At 37.9% G+C, this 20,347-nt stretch overlaps 3 protein-coding genes and 1 long non-coding RNA gene across 8 annotated transcripts in view; all 4 read right to left on the reverse strand.

Moving 5' to 3' along the window:
* Positions 1–20,347, reverse strand: part of LOC131255657 (uncharacterized) — a 106,205-nt gene that overhangs the window by 77,985 nt on the left and 7,873 nt on the right. The window lies entirely within an intron of this gene.
* LOC131255661 (uncharacterized) lies at positions 2,870–6,987 on the reverse strand. Of its 3 annotated transcripts, none has more exons than XR_009176231.1 (4): positions 6,039–6,987; positions 5,797–5,882; positions 3,556–3,672; positions 2,870–3,141 (listed from the first exon to the last, which is right to left on the reverse strand). It is a non-coding gene; the product is annotated as an uncharacterized LOC131255661 (long non-coding RNA). The 3 variants fall into 3 exon arrangements; XR_009176232.1 differs by having other exon boundaries at positions 6,021–6,987; XR_009176233.1 differs by lacking the exons at positions 2,870–3,141; positions 3,556–3,672 and adding an exon at positions 3,887–4,179.
* On the reverse strand, positions 7,837–8,363 carry LOC131255659 (small ribosomal subunit protein eS28-like). Its single transcript, XM_058256445.1, has one exon. It carries the CDS (start codon positions 8,266–8,268, stop codon positions 8,071–8,073), a length of 198 nt encoding a protein of 65 aa, XP_058112428.1. The 5' UTR covers positions 8,269–8,363; the 3' UTR covers positions 7,837–8,070.
* On the reverse strand, positions 8,506–19,850 carry LOC131255658 (serine/threonine-protein kinase EDR1-like). Its single transcript, XM_058256444.1, has 3 exons — positions 19,769–19,850; positions 15,415–15,534; positions 8,506–9,508 (listed from the first exon to the last, which is right to left on the reverse strand). Exons 1-3 carry the CDS (start codon positions 19,823–19,825, stop codon positions 9,401–9,403), a joined length of 285 nt encoding a protein of 94 aa, XP_058112427.1. The 5' UTR covers positions 19,826–19,850; the 3' UTR covers positions 8,506–9,400.

The following is a 20,347-nucleotide window of genomic DNA, read 5'->3' on the forward strand; positions in this document are numbered from 1 at the left end:
TCTGGAGTGAGGGAGCGGGAGAAAGAGAGAGAGAGGGAAATCAGGCGTGAGGGAGTGGGAGAGAGAGAGGGATAGACATTGAGAGGGAGGGATGAGGGAGTGGGAGAGAGATCGGGAGTGATGGAGCGGGAGAGAGATCGGGATTGATGGAGTGGAAGAGAGAGGGAGAGAGAGAGAGAGATCCAGAGAGAGAGAGAGAGAGAGAGAGAGAGAGAGAGAGAGAGAGAGAGGTGAGGGAAGGGGAGAGAAGAGTTTGGCTTGGTGGGAATATTCTTTTATTGTTCTTCTTTTTTTTTTGGTTCGGTACAGTTCGAAATCTGGAACGCCTTAAAATGTTAAGCCGTTCCATAACCAAAATCTTGTTTCGTTTCAGAATTGATATTTTGGTGTAGTGCTTGGGGCCACCATAAAGCATGTGTTTTATCCACGTAAGCTTAAAAGATGAGGTAGATTCAAATGTCAGATGGACCACACCATAGGGAAAGAGTGATGATTGTATATCTATTATTAAAAGCTTCCTAGGGCCCACTGTAATGCCTACCATAATGTTTACTCTGTTCTCTTAGGTTACTAGACCTAGATGAAGGGAAAACAACAAATAGCCAACATAAAGTTTTCAGTGTTAAGTGTTCATCACCACTGTTCTCTTTGGTGCGGTCCACCTTAGTTTGGATCTGCCTTATTTTGGCTCAAGCCCTAAAATGATTTGGAAAAATGGACAGACAGCATGGATTAAACACAAATCATGGTAGGGCCTACAGTGCACCGTATGTCAAACGCTTGAGTATCTTTGCAGGAAGCAGAGGGCAGGGGAAGTTCCTCTAGCCTGTGAGGGCCACAAAGATGCCCATTACAAATCCACTTCGTGCATCAATTTTGCTAGACAATAAAATATCATGCAGATCAAAACTCATGTGGGACACACCACAAAACGGTGGGAAGGTAACCTCCACCATTGAAATAGATATGGTATAGTCCATCTCAGATTTGGATCTGCCTGGTGTTTGGGTTCATGCTCTAAAAAGGAGCCAGCAAAATAGGCGACCGACCATATATAAATTAAGGTGGTCCCTGGCCACACCATGTTAGGTGAGGCCACACATAATTCCAAAAGCCTTTAACATGGGTGTAATCCAGGTCTTCCATCCAATTTGCAAGATTATTTGAGGGCATGAGTAGATAAATGACGAAGATCCAAATCTCTGGTGCAGGAAACAGTAGTTATGAATGCAAAAACTTACTGGGGGCTACAAAAGTTTTGGATCAAACGTTTTTCCCTTCATTCAGGTCAGTGTCCTTAGAAGGATGGAAAATAGATATTATGGTGGGCCTTAAGAAGATTTTAATGATGGGCGTTCAATCGTTTCCTATGGTAAGCCCAGCTGAGATTTAAATTTGGTTAATTTTTGAGTTTATGTTCTAAAAGAAGCATGCAAAACAGATGGATGAAATAGATATACTATACATACATATATCAAGGTGGACCCCACAGTCAGGGCTGGGTGAGCCGGGGCTTGACCAACCGAGCAGTTAGTAGTCCAAACCAGACTTTAACTTTCGACCAGGCCTTCAATTGTAGGCCCATGGCTGCCCATTAAAATAATATACATAGACCTATTTTCAGGTAGAAAGTTTTGCAAGATCTAGACTTGGGGCCAGCCTGTTTACTAATAGGTCTTCAAGTGCAGTTCATTTTAGGAAGTGATCTCAGACATTAAGCAGATCCAAATGGTGAATGACCATTAAAAACTTATTGTAGGCTACAAAGGTTTTGGATCAAACCCATCTTTGTATTTTCCCTCTATCCAGGTCTGGTTGACCTGTTTGATCTTATCAAAGGTTTAGATGGAAAATAAACATTATCATAAGCCCAAGGAAATTTTTAATAGGAGTTCTTCCAGCATGGTCCATCTGAGATTTGCATCTGCTTAATTTTTGAAACCCTGTTCTAAAATAAGCTAGAAAAATATATGAATGGTGTGGATGTAGAACAAATCATCAAGGTGGGCCCCACATTAAGGAGCCTACCTACTAAGGTATCACCCGGGTAACACCTAATCCACTCCCTCTGTTACCCAGCATGTAAAAATGCTGCAGCCCATGTAGATGGTACACGTGACAAACAGGTCTAATTAGAGGGTGCCATTGCCACGTGGATTCCACCTTGATGAAAGGAGTGGATTTCTGAAAAACATGACGGTGGGCCCCACCTCAGTTCCCCGTGCAGTAACTTCCTGGGAAAGCCAAATCCGCATCCGGGTTGGATGGCAAATAAACATTATGCATCTACATCCTGCGAAGTTTTTAATGGTGAGCCTTCGATCACTACTGTTTCCATAGGTGTGGTCCACCTGAAATTTGGATCTGCTTAATTTTTTGGACCACAGCATATAATAAGCGTGTCCACCATGTAGTTAACCTTGGTTAAAAAGGGAGCAAGCTTGGGAAGTGAGCTGGCTTAATATTTTAGCATTGGCCTGTATAAGGTGGAACCCATTCAATGACACGCTTGGATTTCACATGTATGGCCACATTAGCATCCTGTGTTGTGTCTAGATGGACGCTGATTGCCAAATGACAGTGCTCCGTAGAAGCCATAATGTAACCACACACAGGAAAGAGTGGTGACTGAACATTCACCGTTAAAAACTTCTTTAATGGCCACAAAAGTTATGGATTTAAGATGATATTTGTGTTCTCTTCATACATGTGTGTGACCTAATCAACAGGTTGGATGACAAATAAACATTACAGTGAGCACTAGAAGGTTTTTTTTTATCGTGGTGTGGTCCACTCTAGATTTGGATCTTACTCACTTTTGGGCTCATGCTCTTATAATGATCTGAAAAAACTAGGTGGATGACTTGGATAAAACAAATTTATCATGCAGGGCCCACAGAGCACGGTCTCTTGCCACATTGATCACAACTCCCTAAAGAAAAAAGAAAAAAAAACTTTCTCATTTCGCCTTATTGATCAGCAGCAATTCATCATTTCTTCTAAACAAGATATGCAGACAATAGAAACAAGTTACGAAGACACCTTTCCCAAATAAACTCTGCCACTTGACTCATCAAGGACAATTTCCCATTGAAAGCATAATAGTGTCCACCATGTACGCCACCACTGTGAACGAGAACACTGCAACCAAGGTAGAAAAACAAATATCGGTTTTGATGTATATCCTAATGCCAACCATATAATAGAAAAGATGGACACTTGCAGCATTGATAATAAGACCATTGAAGTCTGGGAATTGCCAGATCTACTTAATCTTACAAATTAGCTAAAAGTCAACACTACAAGAAAAATGGCCTTTAAAAGTGGCATCGGTAAAGGCCTCGTTGGCGGTCAGAGACCTTTACTCGCGGTTGTGTTGGACGCCCCTAAATCGTCAGTTTTTCAGAAAATGGTCAAAAGCTACGAGTTAAATTCGTAGCCATAGAACTTGCTTCTAAACTTTCCCATTAAAAAAAAAGTGAAATTGAAGACAAAAATCTAGCATAAATGTACAAGAAACACAGATTGCAAAACAAAAATAATGGATTCACTTACCGAAGGAGTAAAGCCATCAAATGGATTTTTCCCTGCTTTTGAATCTGCTAATAGATTCCTAGCATTTTGAATATATGATGCCAAACCACCTGGATAGCTTGAATTAAGCCGAGTTACCTATAAAAAAGAGCTACTTGACATCAACAAGCAGATATGTGAAGAGTATTAACAATCTTGCTGACAGGTACAAAGCAATGTAGGTTTCCAGAAACCCATCAAAATCAGTTTGGTCTTCTACCAGAAATTTGTGGTCAAAAAGGCTTCCAAAGATAAATTTCAAAATAATCATAATAATAACAAAAATAAATGTTTGAGTAAGGAAAATGGAAGGTTAAAAGTTGAAACCGATGTTAAACTTTTGCTGATTGGACTTGGAAATCAACAGAGACGATTTAATTTTTCCACGATACAGCAGCTGAGTTGTAAAAATATACTGAGAATGCATGGAATACAAGGTTCTTGTACTCGTAAGAACCAAAATAATAACAACAACAAAAAAAAAAGTGCCATGAAAATGAACTGATCAAAGAAACTTTTCTTTTCTTCATCATCAACACCTTGTTCAGGCCAATGTGCAAAAAGATGACTTTGTCCCTCCGCCAACAACATTTTTGCAAGCTCAATCTGGCAATCAACAATCAAGATAATGAAGGCAATGAGAATGATATCAAAGTAGAACTTTTGAGAATGGTGCCTGAATCTTGATGATGGTTTAATGGAAAGCCAACATTGAGGGTTAATCTAATTAGCAAGTCTCTGTCATTTGAAAGGATTTCTGCGTATTGTTGATGTTCTCAATGAAGCAGGTGGTGTTTGGTTCTGTTGTGACATGGTGTTTGGTTTAAAACTAACTGCCTGTCTTTATCTCTACATATAAGACTGTTGATTTAGAGAGACTATGGGACCATTGAAACTCCATTAGTTAAAAGGTTTTTGTCTTCCCTATGCTGTTGAAGATCTACTAGGTTCAGCATATATTTCATAGGCCACAAAATGAAGATCACAAGACAATCTTACTCATTGTCAATGGACCATGCCCAAAAATGGTTACAGTCTCTCAATCTGGAAGAGCCTGCCTCATCCTCAATCTGCAATGGATCCCACAAGATCAATATTGTGGATCAACGATAATGAGCCCCCCGTGTACGAAATGGGTACATCAGGATACTAACTACCATTTTAAATTCTAGTGCATTGGGACTATCCTCCAATTTCTCACTTCCCATGAAGGATAATATGCTAAAATTTATAGAGAAATGACAAATGGGCCACACATACCAATAGAAGAGCTAATGGAGTTTCAATGGCCACAAAATGAAGATCACAAGACAATCTTACTCACTGTCAATGGACCATGCCCAAAAATGGTTACAGTCTCTCAATCTGGAAGAGCCTACCTCATCCTCAATCTGCAATGGATCCCACAAGATCAATATTGTGGGTCAACGATAATGAGCCCCCCGTGTACGAAATGGGTACATCAGGATACTAACTACCATTTTAAATTCTAGTGCATTGGGACTATTCTCCAATTTCTCACTTCCCATGAAGGATAATATGCTAAAATTTATAAAGAAATGACAAATGGGCCACACGTACCAATAGAAGAATCATCACATTACAAATTTGATTAAAACATGGATAAAACTGAGTTGGATACATTTAAGCCATCAAGCAAACATGTTAAATGCAGTAACCAAGGCCTACTATTGCAAAGTTATACAGAAATCGTGATCACTGTATACCTCTAGAAGATCAATCCAATCCCTTAGACGGAAAACTAGAAGATTATGGCCAGAAATCAAAACAAATCAAATCAAAATCCCCGGTGCCTCTAAAATCCTTAGGTCAAGACAAGCAGAAATCGGTACATCAAACTGGCTCTCCCTACAAGATAAAACCGTGCATTCCACTGAAATTATGTGTTTAACTGGGAATTCAGCAAACTATAAACATAAGAGACCACATACAAACCTGGAGTATACTTCGAGTTATTTTGACAAACAATCAGTTGTGTATGTCTATGTAAGATTACTTGTATGCCACGTGTGCAATGATATGGAAGCAGGACAACTCCTATGTCTCTAGAGGCAAGTGGATCTTTGCATCTAATACTCCATTCAGGTTCGTGATTGTTCTATTACTCTATTCATGATCGATATTTTACAGCCAACTACAAGCTTCATGTTGGGTGCAGACACAGCAATACAAGTTGGAAATTAAAACTGATGATTACTTTACCTATTTCTTTTAGCTGTTTTGGAAATACTAAAACAACTGAAGCATCAACCAGCATTATCCTCTAAAATCTCTAGAAACTTCTCAACCTGAAACAAATGGGTAAAAAGCAAGGAAAAAAAGACAATTAAAAAAAAAGAGAAAAGATTCTAATCAAAACCTGATTCAAAGCCCTATTAGAAGCCGTACATATCAGTTCGAAAATCATTTGGGCATTTCCAACTTACCCTTCCTAATGATCTTACCATAGTGGCCAATGACTCTTCCCATTCTACAGTTTTTTGTGGTTACAGAGGACCCACTATAGGCAGGAAAGAGCAGACAGCTAGTGATGCATTCCAGATTAGTGGTTTCATGTGGTTACAGAGGACCCACTATCGCATCTTCAATAGTCATGCTCTTGGAGTTCCCTTGATCTTGGGATTCTTTGAAATTAGATTCCATTAGCAATATGAGCTTCTCCCATTTTCATAGCCATCTCCCTCTTCTCATAATAGCTTGCACTTCTCTGTCCATTTCCCTTCTCCTCAGGTTATCTTTTGTGGGCAAAAACCTGCAGTTTGATATTGCACACAAGATGGGGTCAGATAGAATGTTCTGAATTTCTGGATCCTACATTGCCTTTTACCACAGTTTGATATTGCACACAAGATGGGGTCAGTCTAAAATAATCTGATAGAAGCTGGCTGCAAAAGGCTCTTATCAAAGATGGAATCATATATTGGACCATAGATATCACAAGAAGGAAGCAAAATGTGGGATGGTACAAGTACCAATGGCTTTGAGGATTTTTAGTCACTTACTAGTAAGAAAAATATAATGATGCACCACATTCACATTGAGATAAAAAAATCAATGTAGTGCAAACATGATTTGTTCAGTATGGGATGAAGTATTACATAATTCTTGGTTTATGGCTTAGTGATTTGTAGTATCTAAGATTAACCCATCAACAGAGTAGATCACGCTTCCAACTTAAACTAATTTTAAGGGTTTTATAGTATAAAAAGGGTACAAATTTAAATGATTAGCAAGATGTGAGCCTTTGAACATAATGAAATTGCTGTGAATTGTGATAATGTTTTCTTGGAAAATGGTTCTCCTACCTTTCAACAAAGAGGATCTGAAAAAAATGGGTATGATTTGAGGAAACAAATAGAAAACTACTAGAGTTCTATGGCAAAGATGTTCCTGACAGTGTAAGAGGGAGTAGAAAAATATACACAACTTCCTTATTTTGTCTCTAGAAAAGAATAATGTGAAAGAAAAAGAATGGGTTGGATTGCTTCTCTTGGTTTTGTATCTCGAGTCTTTCACTTGTCTCAACTTAACTTACCATTGCATAAGCTTAGCTTTGCAGGTTGTGTTCATAAAAAGGAAAAAGAATAAAAGGAACCAAAGCCAAACATGATTAGATGAAGTAAACTGAAATGAACATAGCAAGGAAACAGATTCAGTAAGCACTGAGTTTTCAGCAGATGGCTTGAAGATGGATAAAACAATGAGCCAGGGCCACACAATGCAGCTCATTACAATGTATATAGGACATACTGAATCTATCCAACTGAAGTTTGAAAGGGCAATCACCATATCATCATTGCAAGACCAATGAGAAAACAATAGAGATTGGACATTGGAACAAAAATATGTCCATCCTCTTTTAGAACAACTAAAGAACCAAGATGGCATGGCAGTTGGAACAGTTATTTTAGCCTAATGCTGATTGTCTACAACCAGTCATAGGTAGTCAGCCTTTAACAGTGTCAAAGGTAGTCAGCCTAATGCTGCAAAAGAATTTGTCAGCTCCCAGCTGAGCATGACAGAGAAAATACTCATCAATGTATTAACAGTAAGGTTCTAAAAGGCGATTATATGAGTGAAGCACTCAGCTGCTGCAAGGGAATGGAAACGAACCTGTTATTTGGAAGATTCTTCAAGGGAAGCACTCAGCCTAACCAGTCAGTTCTAACCTACAAAATAAATCTTAGCCATTAGCCACTGTTCCAGGTTTTTTTTTTTTTTTTAAAGATAAGAACCAAGTAGTAAAAATAACCATTGTTGCAAACAAGTCTAGCTAATATCATCCCAAATCCTAGGCTTTTCCATCTCAGCTATCACACACACACACACACACACACACACACACTCTCTCTCTCTCTCTCTCTCTCTCTCTCTCTCTCTCTCTCTCACATACCCATCTCAAAGCATTTCAGAAAGCCAAATGGAACATGTGAATGAAAAACAAACCTAACAAAACCTCGGGGAACAAAACCTTGCTCAGCGCAACCTCCTTGCTTCCCTTTCAGACTCGACCAGGGTAAGGATGTCGCCTTCCCTGACAGGACCCTTCACATTCCTCATGATGAGTCGATTCTGGTCATCCAGGAACTTGACCCTGACCTGAGTCACTTGTCCTCTTGAACCTGTGCGGCCCATCACCTTCACCACCACTGCAAGCTTTACTTGAGAATCCATTCTGCAAGCTGCACACGTTAGAGAGACAGAGAGAAGAATGCGAGCGAAGCTGCTGCTTTGCTTTTGAGTTCTTCCAGGTTATTCCATAGATACATATGCTCCAAATATCAATCTTATGGTAAAAGATGATTACAAACTTGTAAAAAAAAGTTCCACATGAATTTATATCCGAAAGAAAGAAAAGAAAGACGACTTTTAGTTATCATGAAACACAATGGAACCACATGTTCCCACTTGCAGCATTCTGAAAACTTCCACATGATTTCGTTAAGAAAATTTTAGATTTAACCCAGACTTGAAAAAAGGAAGGAAAAAAAAAAATCAATTTAGTCACAATTCAGTCAAGACTTGTTCAAGATTCAGTCCACTTGACTAGTCAAAACTCATAAAACTTGAAAAAAGAAAACTCGATGAAACTCGACAAAACTTGAATCTGCTCACAATATCTCAAAAACAAGAAAACCCAAATAGGAAATAGAGATTAAAACATTACAAAGAACAACAACCTCACTTAGAACCATAGATTTTCTATCAACGGTTTCATGTTTTATTTCTTCATCATCCAAACATCTCTTCCACTCCATGAAAAATTCTACTATCACCCAAATAAAGAACACTGAGTGAACTGCTATACTGACAACTAGTAGTATCATATCCATGAAAGCTTATGAGCATGCAAGAACCCAGTTTAAAGCAAGAGAGATGTTTTCAAAACAGCACAAGAAATCAAATGACTGCAAAAACCCAAGTCCCTAACATTAAGGAAAATGCTGTGAGCCTGTGATAATATCTGAATAAAACTTGTGGAAAAATAAGAACCCAATTCAAGTAAGAAAGAAATTCTGAATCAACTGTAGAAATATCAGAAGATAAGAGAAACCCATGTCAAAAATATTAAGAAAACTTCTGTATATATAACCTGTACTCACATCTCCATCAAAGCTTATGTAAAAGCAAGATAAACTCAATCCAAATAAGACAGAAAAGACTCAGAAACTATAGGAAATCAAAAGATTAAAGTGTAAATGGGTGTGGCTTGAAATAAGCAAAACCAAAACAACCCAGGTTCAGTCCAGTTACACCCAAGTGGCAACTTTGAGGAAATGAAACAGAACAGTTGAACTTTCAAATTTTAGTAGACGAAAAACCATAGGGTAGAGCAGTGGAGGTAGAGGTGGAGAAGTAAGGCAACGTGTAGTAAAGTAAGTTCATCCACATGATATTTGTAACGAGAGGTTTCCTGAGAAAACAGATAACGAACTGTTATTCATCAAAATTATAAAGAGCAAAGGCTGGGAATGATTAAAAACACTATCAATATCCTCATCCTTAATATCATATAGGCTCAGAATCCTGCAAAATACAACACATGGAAGGCAAATTTGTCAATCTACTTCCATGAAACAACAATTTTCATCTAGCGTAGAAAAGTGAATAAGATAACAATGATAAACAACTACAGTAGAAAGAAGTGCCGAAAAACTTCCACATAATAAACAAAATGATCAATGCAAGTCATAGTATAGAAACTAACAAAAAGAAAACCAAACTAAGGAATGGTGCAAAGTTCATGGAACAAAAAGATCACCAAAAAATGAATTGTTGATTTGTCGGGAAGTCCCGTGCGGTCCCACTTTGCAATGTGGTGAAAACAAGCTGGCTGATTCCAGAATGTGATGAGACATGTTCGGAGTCAGTTCAAAGAACACGAGATACATATATTCTTATAGAATTCTCTAAATACAAACTATTTGTTGGTGTGAGTTGTCAAATCAATCAATGAGTTGTCAATTAAGAGAAAATCAGAAAGATTATATTCGTGATTGTACAATATCTATGTATAGCCAAGAATAGGGTTGTTAATCTCCCTATATATTTGTACAATATCTCTGTAAAGAAAGTATGAAAGAAATACAATAATAGAAAATTTGACATGGTATCAGAGCTAGTCGATTTCTGGCTCTTGGTTTATGTCTAACCCTTGTTCATAGCCTCCTTCCGCCGCCACCTTCACATATGGGAGACACCGAAACCCCGACGAAGTCCGGTGACTCTTCCATCGACCATAATACACTCCTCTCTCAAATATTCACCACAAAAATGGCCGAAGCTCTGTCCAAAGCTCAGGCCCCGACCGTGCTTTCTGAACCTGCGGCTGTCCCGATCGGCATCAAGTTGGATGGTTCCAACTATGCTTTATGGTCCCAAGTTGTCGAGATGTACATCTCCGGCAAAGACAAGTCGGGCTACATCAATGGCGAGTTACCTCCGCCATCTCTGACCGATCTGTCCTTCCAAAAATGGCGTACTGACAATGCCATTGTCAAAGGATGGCTGATTAACTCCATGGAACTGGCGTTAATCGGCAATTTCATTCGATTTCCCACAGCCAAAATGGTTTGGGATTCAGTTGCTACCACCTATTTTGATGGTGGCGATACCTCTCAAGTCTATGATCTCCGACAGCGCGTCTCACATCTCTGCCAAGCGGGTGGCTCCCTGGAAAAATACTACACTTATTTGCAAGGCCTCTGGCATGAGATTAATTTTTGATGTCCCAATCCGATGGCCGATATTGAACGTTATAATAATCTTCTCCAAGAAGATCGGGTCTATGTATTCTTGGATGGTCTTGATGACAGGTTGGACAATATTCGCAGCGACGTGTTGCAGATGCACCCATTTCCCACCGTGGAGCAAGCGTATGCCCATGTCCGCAGGGAGGCTCTTCGCCAGGTGGTGATGAACGCTGGCGACCACAAACCACCTCCAGGGGCGGTGCTTGCTTCGAAAGGCCTAAAGCTTGGACTGTTTGGATCAGCTTCTCAGCATACTGGGAAATCTTCATCTAAAGCACGTACCTCATCCGATGGTCTCAAATGCTCTCATCGTGACAATACGAAGCATACACGTGAAAACTGCTTCCAATTACATGGGTACCCCGATTGGTGGCACGAGCTTCAAGCCAGAAAAAACGAGACGGTACGGCTAAAGGAGCGGGAAAGGCTGCTGTGGCAGCAGCCGAACCTTATCTCTCTCTTATCCTACCCACTGCCTCACTTAAATCGGACTTCTCTCCTGCGGATCTAGGTAACCTCTATCATGTCTTGCTTAATCGTCATCATGATGTGGACAGTAGTGATTGGCTCCTCGACTCTGGGGCCACGGATCATATGACGTTTGATCCCATGAATTTCTCCTATCACTCACCTCCAAGGCGCACCAGCATTGTGAATGCCAATGGAGTGACCTCACCTGTCACAGGAGCCGGATCTGTAACCCTATCACCCTCTCTTCATTTACCCAACACTCTACTTGTTCCCTCTTTATCTCTCAAACTATTATCCGTTAGCCAAGTTACTACAGATCTAAATTATGTGGTGCTAATGTTTTCCGATTTTTGTCTTATTCAGGATATTCTCACCAAGGAGATAATTGGGCATGGTACTAAGAGGGGGGGATTATACTACATGGAAGATTTCAGTTTGGGTCATGCGCATCACGTGTCTTCTACACTTGGTTCCAAGGCTCGACAGATTTGGCTGTGGCATCGTCATTTGGGACATCCGTCATATGGGTATTTATGGCATTTATTTCTTGATTTATTCTCTAATGTGGAGACTTCTGATTTTCATTGTGATATTTGTATTTTAGCCAAAAGTCATCGTGCTATTTATCCATTAAGTATGACTAAAAGTGATACACCTTTTGCTTTGATTCATTCTGATGTATGGGGACCCTCTCCTTTATCTACTATATCTAATGTACGGTGGTTTGTGATATTTGTTGATGATTGCACCCGGATGACCTGACTATATTTGATGAAACATAAGGATGGAGTGTTTCGTATCTTTCAGTCATTTCATGTTATGGTTCAGACCCAGTTTTCCGCTCAGATTCGGATTTTCCGATCTGACAATGGTGGTGAATATGTTAATCACCACTTTCATTCTTATTTTCAACAACATGGTCTTATTCACGAGACCTCATGTCCCCAGACCCCTCAACAAAATGAAGTCGCTGAACAGAAGAATCGACATATTCTTGAGACTGCTCGGGCTCTCCTTCTAGGCGCTCATGTTCCCACACGACATTGGCTCGATGCTATTACCACTGCCGTACATTTAATCAATCGTCTTCCTTTCAAAATATTACATTTTCAGACCTCATTACAGTCTCTGTCAGCCTCGGTCTCTCTACCTACAGCCCTAATGCTCCCTCCTCGCATATTTGGGTGTGTGGAGTATATGCACCTCCCTAAGAACCAGCGCACTAAACTTGACCCATGTGCCCTTCGGTGTCTCTTCTTAGGCTATGCTACGCATCAAAAAGGCTACCGCTGCTATGATCTTGCTACCAAGCGTACCTATGTGACTATGGATGTCACCTTTCTGGAATCCGAACCGTTCTATCCTTCTTCGGCATCCACTTCTTCTCTTCAAGGGGAGACACTAGATGAAGAGTTGAATTGGCTGAGTTTTGATTGACTTGAAGATCGGAATGACACACCAATAATTAGCGAGGAATCAACAAATACATCTTCAGGGCCTAACATATCCTCTGAATCTAGAGGGCCTTCGGCAACTGAGCTCACATCATCAGGAGAAAAACCTGAATCCTCCCATCTCTCAGTGCCTGCAGACCTATCTCTTGGGAATATTCCTAAGGAAAGCAATTTCACTACACCCTCATTTATGAATACCATAGATACATCTGCTGGATATACCTTACCTTTCAGGCATAACCGTGGCAAGCCACCAAACAGATACTCTCTAGACATCGAGGAAAGAAGGTCGAGGTATCCAATTGCCAACTATGTTTCCACCGAAAAGCTACCTGAACCTTTCAAGACATTCTCACACGAGCTATCCGCATGTCATATTCCCACTACAATTCAAAAAGCTTTAGCTGATCCTAAGTGGACACAGGCAATAGAGGAAGAAATGGGAGCACCACTAAAGAATCAAACATGGACCTTGGTTCCATTGCCCAAAGGAAAAAAAAAAAAAAAACAGTCGGGTGCAAATGGGTCTTCTCTATTAAACACAAGGCAGATAGATCTATATAACGATACAAGGCAAGGCTAGTCGCAAAGGGATACACTCAGACATATGGCGTAGATTATTAAGAAACTTTTTCGCCGGTAACCAAGTTAAATACAGTCAGGGTGGTCCTATTATCTCTCGCAGCTAACTTGGACTGGTCATTGCACCAGTTTGATGTAAAGAACGCATTTCTCCATGGTGATCTTGAAGAGGAAGTCTACACGGATACTCCTCCAGGCTACACAACATCTTCAAAAGCTGAAGTTGTGTGCAAATTGCAGCGAGCACTATATGGGTTAAAACAATCACCTCGAGCATGGTTTGGAAAGTTCTGTCTAGCAATGAAGAAGTATGGCTTCCACCAAAGTAATTCAGATCATACATTATTTTTAAAGCACCAACGGGGCAAGGTAACAACTTTAATTGTATATGTCGATGATATGATCTTCACAGGGGATGATAAGGAGGAAATCGCTAAGCTTCAGAAACAATTGGCGGCCGAGTTCGAGATGAAAAATCTAAGAGGACTCAAATATTTCCTGAGAATAGAGGTTGCTAGATCAAGGCGAGGTATATTTCTTTCTCAGCGAAAATATATATTAGACTTACTATGTGAGGTTGAAATGTTGGATTGTAAGCTAGCAGACACTCCAATCATTCAGAACCACAAGCTCGGAGAATATCCAAGACAAACGCCAACGGACAAAGGAAGGTACCAGAGATTAGTTGGTAAACTTATTTACCTCTCCCATACTCGTCCAGATATTACCTACGCAGTGACTGTAGTAAGTCAATTCACGCATCAACCTAGTAAGGATTATATGGAGGCGGTGATCCGAATTTTACGATACTTAAAATCCTCTTCAGGAAAAGGGCTTATGTTTTCGAAAAATAAACATTTCAAAGTTAATGGTTATACAGATGCAGATTGGGCGGGGAATACCACAGACAGAAGATCCACCTCAGGATACTTCATATTTGTTGGAGGGAATCTTGTTACATGGAGAAGTAAGAAGCAAAAAGTGGTGGCATTATCAAGTGCTGAAGCAGAGTTCCGTGGAATGGCTAAAAGACTTTGTGAACTCCTGTGGCTCAAAAAACTTCTAACCGAAATTGAGTTTGCTCCTACATCTGAGATGGACCTCTTTTGCGATAATAAGGCAGCTATCGCCATTGCTCATAATCCGATCCAGCATGATCGTACCAAACACGTGGAGGTTGACAGACACTTTATCAAAGAAAATCTCGAAGCTAAAATAATTTAGTTTCCATTCGTGAAGTCCGAAGACCAACTGGCAGATATTCTTACAAAGGCAGTATCAAGCAAGGATTTCTACAACTCACTAAACAAGTTGCGCATTGAAGATTTGGATGCTTCCAATTGAGTATTGGTGTGAGTTGTCAAATCAATCAATGGTTGTCAATTAAGAGAAAATCAGAAAGATTATATTCGTGATTGTACAATATGTATATATAGCCGAGAATAGGGTTGCTAGTCTCCCTATATATTTGTATAATATCTCTGTAAAGAAAGTATGAAAGAAATACAGTAATAGAAAATCTGATACTATCTACTACATAGCTTGTAATGATACACATATCTGATAAATTACAACTTTTAGCTGTTCAGAAATCCAGATTGTCCAAATTGCTGACCCAATTGTGGATGAAGCTATACATCACTGTCAGATCTTGTGGGTTTGGTGGTATCATAGGTCCCCACAAAAGAAAAGAAAACTAAGGGAAAAGCAATACAGCATTTGATTACTTGCTGTCACCAACAAAGTCAGTGAAAACCACATCATCTTCAATTAAAAAACAATCAGTTGGTGGCCAAATATCAATATGGTTTAATGACATACATAAATGTTACCTAGACAATGCAGTCTTCAAAATAATATTTTAAGTGATGCCATATGTATTATCAACACCGATGTAAACAAGTAGAATGTATGGCGAAACTGCAATAGAATGGAATTATGGGACAACTCAAAGAAATAAAAAAATTTAGATCACAAATCAGACAACCAAACTTTTATAGCAGACTGTAGCAACCAAGTGTGCTATTAGAAAATTTCCGTATGAATGCAAAGATGCTTACTTTTGGATGGTACTCTGAAACAATCATCATGGGTATATTCTGAGTAACAGCTCCCACAAACTGAACCACATTAGGATGCCGAACCTTTTCTAACAATGTCAGCTCATTTTGAAAGCATTTCTGTTCCCAAAAAAAAAAAAGGACGAGGGGGAGGGGGGGGACTAATCACTGCAGCCAAGTGACTCTGTGCATTTGGTTTATCAACAAATTGATAACAGATCATAAACAATTGAAAAATAACAGAGACGCACTAATTCAGTTGCACACCATGTAGAACATGATTTCAGAAAGTGGAAACAACATAAAACATTTAAGTAACAATTTTTGAATGATAACTCAATGGTATTTCGCACCAAATTAGATTGATCAATCGATGTTTCTTGTTCAAACTAGATACAGCATTAAGTAACAATTTTTGAATTGCAAACATCCAGTTTAATCAAGCACCATGAAAACATTAAATATGACAGATGGAGATTGAGTTATTATTAGGAATCCGATACCAACTTCAAAGATACGCCTGAGTAGGTATTTTCCTCCAAAGTTTCACATGGATAACCTTGATGAATATTCTGGAAAGGAAGCAGATCTGTCACGCCCCGAAATCCGGCACCTGGGTATATTCGACCCCGATTCCGTACCCGCAGGCATGACTTATGTTTTGTATGTTTACACTTCATAATCCACACATATATTGATAAAATGATTTCACTCATAAAATATAACAATCCAAAATTTTTATAATCGAACATTTATTTAAGGAAGAATAACATGTCCATGTTTTGACTATTCAAGATTACCATCAAACACATGTCATCATAATGTTATCTTACTAAATGTTCATTACACTTATTTAGAAAATGGTAAAGAAACAAAAATAAATAAGAGAAAATCTCTTTAAGCTCCTCCATGTGATCCCGATCCTGAAATTTTAAAATCCCAATAGGGTAAGCTGTGAAGCCTAGTGAGTAATCTCAACATAGGTTTCAAAATAACCTCATATAACATGAATACAAGTATTAAAAGATACAATACCTATTTAGGTAAAACAACAAATGGGGAGATTTAATAAACACAAAATTTCAATGTAAATTCAAAGAAATATGAATGCATGAAATCAACATATACTATACTCCATGATAAAGGTGTGGTTTATTCTTTTTAACACGAGGGCCAGTTTACACCGGTTGGCCAACACTCGCGCCAATACAACACCTAGCCTGGCAATGGGAACCTCTTGCATGACATGCTCACCCATCCAAAGGGCACTTGGTGAGGGACCCATTTGTATGTTAGCTGGTCAGACTATTACCCTACCGAACCTGACAGTGGGAACCTTTTGCAATCCTGACATGCTCACCCACTCAAAGGGTACGGTAGAGGTTCCAAAAGGTGCCAATTGGGTTTCTGGGACTTTCAACCCAAGGGTCTTGATCGCCCCACCTATTTACGCTTTAGAGATTTTCAACTCAGAGGACTTGATCGCCTCTCCTATTTTCTGGTGTTTCATAACTATTTTAATGATGCATGATTTTAATATTGCATAAGTCAAATATTTCTAAATATCTTCAATGACTACTATTCTTCGGTCAATCCATAATACTTGATGTACATGATTTAATAAACTAAAAACAAAATTTTCAATCAATGTAAATTGTATGTAGATAATTAAAATTTTACATAAAAAATAAAATAAACATTCAACATAATCTATTAGATCATGGTTAAAATACAAAGTAAAAATAAACATGCAACGTGATTTATTAAATCTTGATTAAAAAGATAAGCATGCAACATGATTTATACGATTTAAGATCTACAAAAAAATATATATATAAACTCAAGATTTTGCAATAACTTTTAACAAAACAAAATCTAAATGCAAATAAATAAATTTTTTTTTTTAAAGATAGGATTAACAATAAGACTATATAACTTCAATGAAATCATATTAAAGCAATAACAAAAATAATAATTTAACAACATTTTAAGAAGCAGTGTAAGTAATTACGTCAAATTAAAAAGTACATCCAAGATGGCAATTTTGTATTATAAGTACAATTGAATTAACAAATAAAATGAATTAAATTAAATTATATAAAGTTTTCATAAATATCAAGTGAGAGAAAACTCACTTTTTTATAAAAAGAAAAAGTATATATATATATATATATTTCCTTTTTCTCTTTCCTCCTTTTCTTTCTTCATTTTTCTCTTTCCTCTCTCTCTCTCTCTCTCTCTCTCTCTCTCTCTCTCTCCTGCTTGGTAGTGAGATGTCACTTACGTCTCCCCTCTTCTCTTTTATATTATAAGGTGGGTCCCACTTTATGTTAATGCATGGGAGGTTTCACACGTGATTTTTCATCTTCACGTTTTTTTTTTTCATTGCTAGATAAAACGCAAGTGAGTTATGGATTTCATATATATTGAAAATTATCCAAAGTTTGGTATGAACCACATATTTGATATGAAATATGACCCCTCATACTAAAACTAAACCGGTAAGGTTTTATGATTTTTGAAGTTGTATAATGTGTACCGTTGGTTCGATGATCGATTGAATAGATAAGACGATCTATGATAATAACAAAAAATGAATGATGAGCGGTTGGATGATTTTGTAAATGAGAAGTGTATGGTCCACTAGGTTCCTTGACAGGAGACGAAGTTTGTGTACAGATGATTTCATGGATGGTTTAAAGTATAAGAGTTTGTTGTGTGATGTACAGGGTGAAATAATATAAGTGTACACACATTCTTTTAAAATATAAAATCGGAACTGACTTTCTAAGCCTAGATCACCATTGATTTGTGGGTCTAATTTTCTAGTAAGAGATATTTTCTCAGAACCGACCAATAAGAGCGTTGGGCATAACAAGACCTTCATGATGAACCATTAATGTTAGTTTTTAGATGGACCACTTGAGAGTTATGATCCATATTTGCAATGGATGGTGAGATAATGGATCTAAGTGTAGAAATTTAGGGATTTTGGTTTAAATTAGGTGAATAGGTCTTGGTATAAGTTCGGATATAAATGGGCATGTGCAAATATGGCTTTAAGAATAGTCTATGTGCATGGGCATCTACACTCTTAGATGTTTTGGATTGATGATGGACCTTGCATTTTGAAGATGAACGAATTCCCAGTTAAGGGTTTTTAAGCGCTACGTAATGATGAATTCAATTTTGTAATTGGGTCACTGAACATGGGTGATCTCTACCGTCAGATTTTGATAAGTACCCACTGGATGGACATTTTTGGAAAACAAAATAGAAGATTGGAATTCTCATATAGCCATTTACAAAATGTCCAAACGGTTTTGTTGACAGGGCCTCTAGAAAGTAGTTTTTGAGAAAGGTCTGTATATGTGGGTATTTATTTTGGGATTACTTGGCGCCCAAATTGATCGAGTTGTAGTTGTTAGAATTTTAATTCATTGGTATGGTTTCTATAGAAAAATATAAGAATCATAATAGTCATGTCGAACTATTTGTTCGCGTCCCAAAAATGGGTGGATCTGATCATATGACTTTTGTTTGGTATGATAGAGATGTCCAAAAATCCTATAGATGGAATGTAATATATATCTAGTGATTTCAAGGTAAATGTACGGAGGGTTTTACGATCGGACAAAATATTTAAAAGATATATGTCGTTTTTAACATATACCATTTGAATCATAATTATGGTATTGGTCCTGTGATATGTATGATCACGTTTAATGAAATCTAACCTGATAAGAATCTTAGTTATGAAAATTATATCATAGTCTTAAAGTTAGGAATTCGGTTAAGTGGACTTATGCAATTGTGGCCCTTGATTTATATAAAAAAATATTTAGAATTTAAGATTGAAAAAAAAATAAACAGGTGGTTGGGTTCCTTAAAATATGAATAAGCAAGTGTACGGATAGTTCATCAATCGAATGAGTGGTTAAAAAGTTATAAGAGATATATGACAATGTGATGTAGGGTTCACCCAAGGAAAGTGTTATCCTATCATAGTTACTAGTATCAAGTTTTAATATTTTTAGGAGAATTCTTTTAAAAAAATGAACAACCAAATAAATAAATTATACCACCAAAATTTACTTGGGATATTACAAGATCAGACTGTGATCTTAGATCCTACTCAAGATCCTCATCATCCATCTTCAAATTTATTTGATATTTTGTCTGCTCAAGGGCTATATAAGTCTTCAATGATTTATGCACTAAAGCACGATGATTAAGAAGCCTTTTTCTTTGCCAATTGAAATGAGGAGCTTTTATCGGTTACAAAATTAAAATTGAAACTTATAAGCAAAACAATAATCTTAATTTACATGGTGCGAAGGATTTTAAAACTCACCATAACCTTTTCGCACATACTCATGTGGACCTTCATTCCATAACTTTTGGTCGTCATGATCGAAGCACGAGAAGAAAAATAATCTCAGCCATGGCTCCTGCAACTAATACATACTACTTTTTGAAATGCTGCACAAAACAGAACCAAATTTAATATAAGCCTATAAAAGTTATTTAAGAGAGAGAGAGAGAGAGAGAGAGAGAGAGAGAGAGAGAGAGAGAGAGCAATAATAGTTAGGGAGTTTAGTTCAAGAATAAATGAGAAAAGAATTTAGAATTGTCTATGATGCAAGAATGGCAACCAAGAAAAAAAAAATAGCAACGAAAGTGCCTTTATTTTTCTAGAAAGACAACAACCAAGATATATGGTAGACATGCATAAAAAAATAAGTGTCTTCAAAGCAGGACCAGTCAATGGATTGGCAAGTTCATTGGTTTGGTCAAACCAGACCATACAAGATCACCAAAAAAAATGAATTTATAAAAAGAGCAGATTTTTTTTTCAAAGATTCATCATGATGAAATTTTCGAAGAATAAAAAAAGGAGAAAATTTATCCTCATGTGTCCTTTCTAATTATC

The sequence above is a fragment of the Magnolia sinica genome, chromosome 9, assembly GCF_029962835.1.
Source record: "Magnolia sinica isolate HGM2019 chromosome 9, MsV1, whole genome shotgun sequence".
Lineage (NCBI taxonomy): Eukaryota > Viridiplantae > Streptophyta > Magnoliopsida > Magnoliales > Magnoliaceae > Magnolia > Magnolia sinica.